General features: G+C 41.1%; 1 protein-coding gene across 1 annotated transcript; it reads left to right on the top strand.

Annotated features, from left to right (window-relative positions):
• Window positions 1–1,118: 1,118 nt before the first annotated feature.
• LOC131248210 (3-isopropylmalate dehydratase small subunit 1-like) lies at window positions 1,119–2,194 on the top strand. The gene has a single exon (XM_058248350.1). It carries the CDS (start codon window positions 1,228–1,230, stop codon window positions 2,014–2,016), a length of 789 nt encoding a protein of 262 aa, XP_058104333.1. The 5' UTR covers window positions 1,119–1,227; the 3' UTR covers window positions 2,017–2,194.
• Window positions 2,195–7,447: the final 5,253 nt, after the last annotated feature.

A 7,447-nucleotide genomic window follows, 5' to 3' on the forward strand; every position in this document is an offset into this window, starting at 1 on the left:
TACTGTGTAAACTCTACAGGACCCACCATGGATGTATTTGTCTTATCCACGCTGTCCATCTGGTTTTTCAGATCATTTGACATGAGCCAAAGTTGAAACATATCTAAAGCTCAAATGGTCTACACCATAGGAAAGAGTGGGATCAATGATGTCCATGGTTGAAACTTTTTATGGCCACGATGATGTTTATTTATTATCCAATCTGTTAATAAGACCATACATACATGGATAAAAGGAAAACACAAACATTGGTTTAATCTAAAACTATTGTGGCGAGGATCAGATTTCAATAGTAGGCATTTGTTTCATGTGGTGTAGTCCACTTGAACTATGTTTCAATTTTACTCATATAATAAAGTTACCTGGTAAAATAGGTGGACCGCGTGGATAAAGACAAACGGTTGGCCCCAAAAGGGTTTACTGAGTACGCAATCTGCTTCCCTTGGATTAGGTGGCAACATGAGCAGGAAAAGCCCAACCAAGCACGTGTCACGTGGGTACACATCATGTGGGATTAGCTACTGACAGGTTAAGTAGCTATACTCGCTGCTGAAGTGATGTAACCTAGTTAAGTGGTCCCACCATAATGTATATTTTGCATCCATATGGCAACCATCCATTTGAGAGATCATTTTAAAGCATGAGCAAAAGAATGAGTGGGATCCAAACCTTGAGTGGACCCCACCATAGAAAACAGTGAAGAGACAGCCCACTATTAAAAACTCATAAGAGTTTTTAAAATTTTCGATCAAGTAAATATTTGTAGTTTTCATATATTAGAAGTCCAAAAATAAGTCAGATTCAAAACTAAGGTGGGCCACACGAAATGAAACGCTGAGAACAGAAAGGTCAAGCGTTGAAACTTTTCTGGAGCCGACGACGATGTCTACCTGCCATCCAAACAGTTCATACGGTTATTACCTATTACCACTAAAGATAAACTATAGTCACAAATTTCATCTAGATACGAAACATCTGGGGCCCCCACAAAGTTTCCAATGGTGTGCGTACACTCTCCGCCGTTTCATGTGATGTGACCCAGATGAGTTTTGGATCTGCCTGATATTTCGATTTACATACCATCGTGGCCTTCAGAAACTGATGGGCGGAGTGGATTTGTCACAAGCATCTAGCTTCCGACCACAGGAACTTCCCGTGGCGAAAGAAAATCAGAACCAAACCCTCATTTCGTCTTGCTCACCAGAAAGTGTTTGAAGAAAAGGCACAATGGCAATGGCAATGGCAGCGGCAGCAACAGCAACAGCAGCAACTGCAAAAATTGCAACGCGAGCTCAAAAATCCACCTTCCTCTCATCTCAGAAGCACCCACTCTCTCCTCTCTCTCCAAACCCCACCACCTTCCCCAAATCCCTAAAACTCCCCACCTCATCTTTCCCACTTTCTCTTAAACACTCCTCTTCCTCCATTCGTCTCATCCCCTTAGCCGCTACATCGCCCACCCCAACCACAAACACTTTCCACGGCCTCTGCTACGTTGTCCGCGACAACATCGACACCGATCAGATCATCCCAGCTGAGCATCTCACCCTCGTCCCTTCCAAACCCGACGAATACAGCAAGCTCGGCTCCTTCGCCCTCGTCGGCCTCCCTTCTGCTTATTACCCCATCCCCTTCATCGAACCCGGCCAGTCCCAGACCCGGTACTCGATCCTCATTGGCGGCTACAACTTTGGCTGCGGCTCCTCCCGCGAGCACGCCCCCGTTGCCCTCGGTGCCTCCGGCGTTCGTGCTGTCGTTGCCGAGTCCTACGCCCGTATCTTCTTCAGGAACTGCGTCGCAACTGGCGAGGTCTACCCACTCGAATTGGAATCCCGACTGTGTGATGAGTGCACGACTGGGGATGTTGTCACCATCGAGCTTGAAGAGTGTAGGTTGATCAATCATACGACTGGCAAGGAGCATCGGTTGAAGCCCATTGGGGATGCAGGGCCTGTAATTGAGGCAGGTGGGATTTTCGCTTATGCGAGGAAGACGGGAATGATTGCGTCGAAGTAGTGTCCCGGAAAAGGGGGATTTGGTTAGGTAATTTTTATGTTCTTTTTCTCAATCTATTATGATTTAGGATCGCCTTCTTCTTCTTCTTCTCCTTCTTATCAGTGTTCCTGAATTAGCACCTTATATGGGTTTTGAATTACCTTGTTCAATGTTTTGTTTGGAATTTGTATTTGTAGTATGTTAGATTATTGCTATTCATCAATCTTGATCAATGTGCATGTAGTTTTTTGTTGTTTTTTTTCTCTCTAATTCCATGGGTGTTTTGATGGAAATAAATAACAGTTTGATGAAGGTATTCTGCCTGTAGTTTTAATGCTTTGGGTTGGGAAGAGTAGTTTTCCGATATTTTCTATCTCATGTAGTTAGAGAGCGGTTGATGTTTTCCGATAGAAAACACTTTTATCTTTGATTTTTAGGGGAATTGATTGCAATGACATGGAGATTCTATTTCTTCATTGTTTTTGTATCAAAATGCTTGTTGATGTTCTCGAATTCTCGGGATATTGAATTCCCTTGGCATTTGCTTGTTACTCAGTCGTATATGGCATGGGAAGCTTACCACAAAATCATAAAGGGTTGATTGATTTTTTTGAGAAATTTTCATAAGTGTTTGCACTCAGCCTATATTAAGGCCAACTTAAAAAATGGGGTGTCAAGTGAAGAATAGAGAGCCCATCCGCTTGCCTCTTCTCATAGAAAATGGATGCATCCATTGTTATTCTTTATCTAACTTGGATATGGCATATATTTGGAGTCATTTCATGGAGGTGCAGGCCCATAGTTCTCGTACCACCTTAAGCTTATGGTGGTATTGGGCGAAAGTTAGCCCACGTGATGTTATGTTCATCCACCTCGTCCATCAGATGTGTCACCTGAGAGAACCCCCATAACCCAAGAAAAAGTTGGACTCAGGTGGGCCATAACATAGGGAACTAGTTGATTTGGGATGCCTACCCTTGATTTTTCTAGGGATGCACTTAAAGATGCCAAACCTCCTGATTTTTGTCCTAAGTAACCTTTCATCTAGAGCAGAGGAAGGGTTGGACCCCCTAGATTCCACATAAATAACGCGATGGGCCCTCCAATCTCCATGTAAATCAACGGTGTGTGTCTCCTCCCACCTTGTTACCTGTTCTGTGGCCCACCTGAGTTTTGGATCGAGCTTCATTCTGGGCCTTGTAGGTCTCTTAAGCTAACTCATCTGATGGATGGATTGAGTTGGTTTCACACATCACATCTGCCTGTTACCACTAGAACAATGCCATTTCACATAGTTCATCCTTAAGAGGTGTTTGAATAATGAGAAAATGATATGGGGCTCATCTTTCGGGATATCCAATCCCTAGATGCGAAGGAAGAGGCATGTTTGCTCACGGACGCTAATAAAGTCGAGAAGGATCGTTTCTCCTCCGTTTACTGCAATCGTCTCACGGAGGAGGAAATAAAATGCTGTCAGCATTTGAGAGCCACCTTGCTCAAGGAGGGGGATTAGAACAATAAAAATTATTTCATGTGATGGCTTGTGTTTGTTTTTGAGCTAATAAAATTTCTTCTCTTTGGCGGATTGCAAGAGGATCGATGTTAAGGCCCAAATTTGCGATGTTGTTTATTTTATGAGCTTTTATCAGATGATAAGTGGTCCTGATCGAACTTGGACAACTTGCTGTTCAATTGCATTTTGGAGATGGAGCTTGCGGATTTGGAGAGGCCTGTTCCAGAAGAAGAGGTTAAGGCAGTAGTAGAGGCCCTCGCCAGGCATAAAGCTCTGAGACCTTATGGACGATATCCTTTAGTTTTTTTTCCAAGTTTTTTGTGATCTAGTTGAAAATGATTTGTTAAAATTTGTTTTGAAATTTCTTGTTTGGCCATTTGCCGTCGAAGATAGGCATTCCTTCTTGGTAATAATCCAGAAGGCTGAAGGGGTTGGGTATCCGAAAGATTTGAGACCCATTAGTCTCATTAGCAGCTCTATAAGATTATTGATAATTTTTTGGCCTATAGGGTTCATAGTGTGCTTCCGAGGGTTATCTCATTGTTCCAAAGTGCTTTCATATTGGGGAGGGAAATCCTAGATTGTGTGTTGTTAGCACACAAATGTATCGATTCTTGTCATTGTGCTCGTGCCAAAGGCATTATCTATAAGCTCGACTTGGAGAAAGCTTGCGATTATGTGGATTGGAAATTCCTTAGTTATATGCTTCTCTGGTTTGGGTTTTGTGTCTCGGTGGAGAAAATGAGTCCAGGCCTGTATTCGATTGATTAAATTCTCCATTCTTATTAATGGCTCCCACTTTGGTTTCTTCAGAGCTTGGAGGGGTCTTTGGTAAAATTTTTAAAAAAAAAAAAAAAAAAAAAAACAAACAAACAAACATTTACAAAAGTGAAATCCTCGTAATCCATCTCTCTGTGGCTGAGGATTCTGCCCTAGCTAAAGCCTTTGGTTGCAGGGCAGGGGTTAGGGTCTTTCTTGTTCTCATACCTTGGTCTTCCCTCTTTATATTGTTAACCAACCTTTATACCTTTGGGATAAGGTCATTGAGCGGAGGGAGAAGAAGCTATCTTCGTGGAAAAGCGAATAACTTTCTTTAGGTGGCAAGATCACACTAATTAAAGCTGCTCTTTCAATTTTTCTTCTATATTTTGTCTCTGTTCAGAAGTTCGAAATTTGTCCCGGTAGGATAGATAGACTCAAAAGGGACTTTCTATTGCAAGGAGCTTCTACCAAGGGCAAATTTTATTTACTTGATTGGAAGGAAGTTTGTAGACCTTATTGCGAAGGAGGTGCAAGGATTAAGCGCTTGGAGGACGTCAATGATGCTCTTTTGGAGAGGTGGATTTGGAGATTCAAAATTGAAGAGGGTAACCTCTAGAGGTCCATTATTGCTGGAAAGTGTGGTGTGTCTGATTGCTTGCCTCCAAGTGCAGAGGTTCGTAAGTAGTATCCCGTGAATACAGAGTCGATCCCACAGGGAGATGAATTGCGAGAAGGAGAAAATCAAATGCAAAACAAACTAAGTAATAAAAACTAAACTAATGATTTGATTTTGGAATTTTTGAATGGATGTAATTCAACTGAATTAAAATAACACCCAAGCTTCAAAGTTCCACACATAGGTTAATGTTCCAAAATCATGATGACTTGGATAACACAACCAGGATCTGAGCACTATGGTTAGCCTAATCGGAAAATAAAACAGTTTAAATATTTTAATAAATGATATAAAAGATTAGAAAATAATGGATTTGCACCATTGATATATATTCTTAAGCGCCTATGATATTAAGCATTCAATATCCATGAGATAATGAATCAAATAAATGTAGTAGGTTGAGAACCTCTCCTATCTAGGAAATGTAATTGATCCAGGGTAAGCCTATCCATCAATGTGGATCTCATATGATGAAAACATACGGATCTCATATGAGGATAAAAAACCTAAACCTAAACAATAGATAACATGCATACACCAATTTTTTTATCATTAAAATAATCAATCATCATAACTATGAAAACATTAAACCAATGTGCTTCCTTTCTAGCTAGGAACTTAGAAAAACATAATTAAAATAGAGAAAGAAAGAAACAAGAAAGAAATAAATGCAAATAGGAAAGATCTAAAAGAAAAAAAAAATAATTTATAAAACTTTAATAAAATTGAAAACCCTCTAAAAACCCTAAATCTTGCTCTTGAATGCTTTTAATGATGCTTAGGAATGCCCTGGGAAGATTCAGAGTTTCAGAATACACTTTTTCAGGACGATTTCAGGATTCTTTACTTCAAATCTTCGATTCTCTTCGTTCCTCACTTGGTTTTCTTAGATCTTTAGCACCTGAATTCTTCAATCTTGGTCTTCTAAGATCCATCCCTTGCCTTGGTGATTCTTGAGCATCAAATCCATGCTTTTGGTATCATTTTTCAATCCAAGCTCTTAAATTCACCTTGCAACACATACATGAGTAAAATAGAACATTAAGCTGATTCATGTTCATAAAAGCAAGATATAAATGGGGGAAATTATGTAATATTTGAGTCTCAACAGTGTCGCAGTTCAATTGGTGGATTAAGCCTTCCTCCTTTATAGAGCATCCTCAATGTGGAAGCCGACTTCTCAGTTGGCTAAGGAAGTGGTCAAGGGTATTGGTTTTTCTATCGAGGAAGGTGTGGGAGTTTGGTTTTGAGACGATATCCAGTTTGGCGTGTCACGTTTGAGATCGACGTTCCCTAACTTGACTGCCCTTTCCCCCTCTTCGGATGTATCCATTGCCCAATGCTTCTTTGGGTTAGGGGTCAATGGGGCTTGGGCTCCTCCTTGTAGGTGAAATCTCTCTGACAACAAGATGGATGACCTATTGCTCAACGATTGTTTGCAAGGCGTCTCTCCGACTCGGGGGTGTCTTGATTCTTTGGTTTGGCTGAAGGATAAATCTGGTAGATTCACGGTGAAATTGTTCTTTTCTCTCATTTCTAGGGAGTTGGTTGCGGTTTTTTATGGCCATATTGGTACTTCGTGGTCTTATGGAGCCCTGCCTAAGGCTGTGGCCTTTGTTTGCATTGTCAGGAGGAAAAGAGTCCTCACAGTCGATACTCTCAAGAAGTAGGCCATGGTGCTTCCAAATGTGTGCCTTCTTTGCATGAACAGTGCGGAATCTGTGGATCATCTCTTCATCTTTTGCCCCCTTTTTGAGGCAAGTGTGGGTTGATAATCTGGAGGTCTTCAAAATCCCTTTTGTTAATTGAGGCGCTATTCCTGTCTCGGCATGAAGGCGTCCTCATGAATCCTCTTAAGCAGAAGTGAAGGCTAGCTCTGCTTGCTGGTCTCTAGTTTATTTGGGCCGAAAGGAATAACTGCTGTTTCGGGAATTGGAGCGGTCCTATTTTGGGTGTTGTAAGTAGGGTCCTATTGTATTTTAGGAAGTGGGTCCCTTAAGCAATTGGGGTGTTTTTTGTGTGGTGTGGGTGTATTTGTATTCTTTGCCTTTGGGCATTTAATAAGATTCTTTATCACCTCTCAAAAAAAGTGTTCATGGCCTCTGCTATTTGGGAAACCATACGGTCAACATAGCTCCCAACTGAGACTGAACTGATCACACACTTCACAACAATAGCCACTGAGACATGCAAATGGTGTTTTCAGCGATTCATGCGTGAAGCATCTTCATTAGCTGTTATTGATATGGCCTTTCCAGTGATTCATGCATGAAGCAGCTTCATTAGCTGTTATTGATGTGGCATTTCCAGTGATTCATGTGTGAAGCATCTTCATTAGCTGTTATTGATATGGCATTTCCAGTGATTCATGTGTGAAGCATCTTTAGTAGCTATTATTGATATTCCTTTTAGATGTTTATGGATGAAATGGCTGCAAGTTTCACCCTCATATATCAAACACAATGCACAGTCCTTATATATACAAATATATTTTTGAAAAA

This window comes from Magnolia sinica, chromosome 6 (assembly GCF_029962835.1).
Source record: "Magnolia sinica isolate HGM2019 chromosome 6, MsV1, whole genome shotgun sequence".
NCBI lineage: Eukaryota > Viridiplantae > Streptophyta > Magnoliopsida > Magnoliales > Magnoliaceae > Magnolia > Magnolia sinica.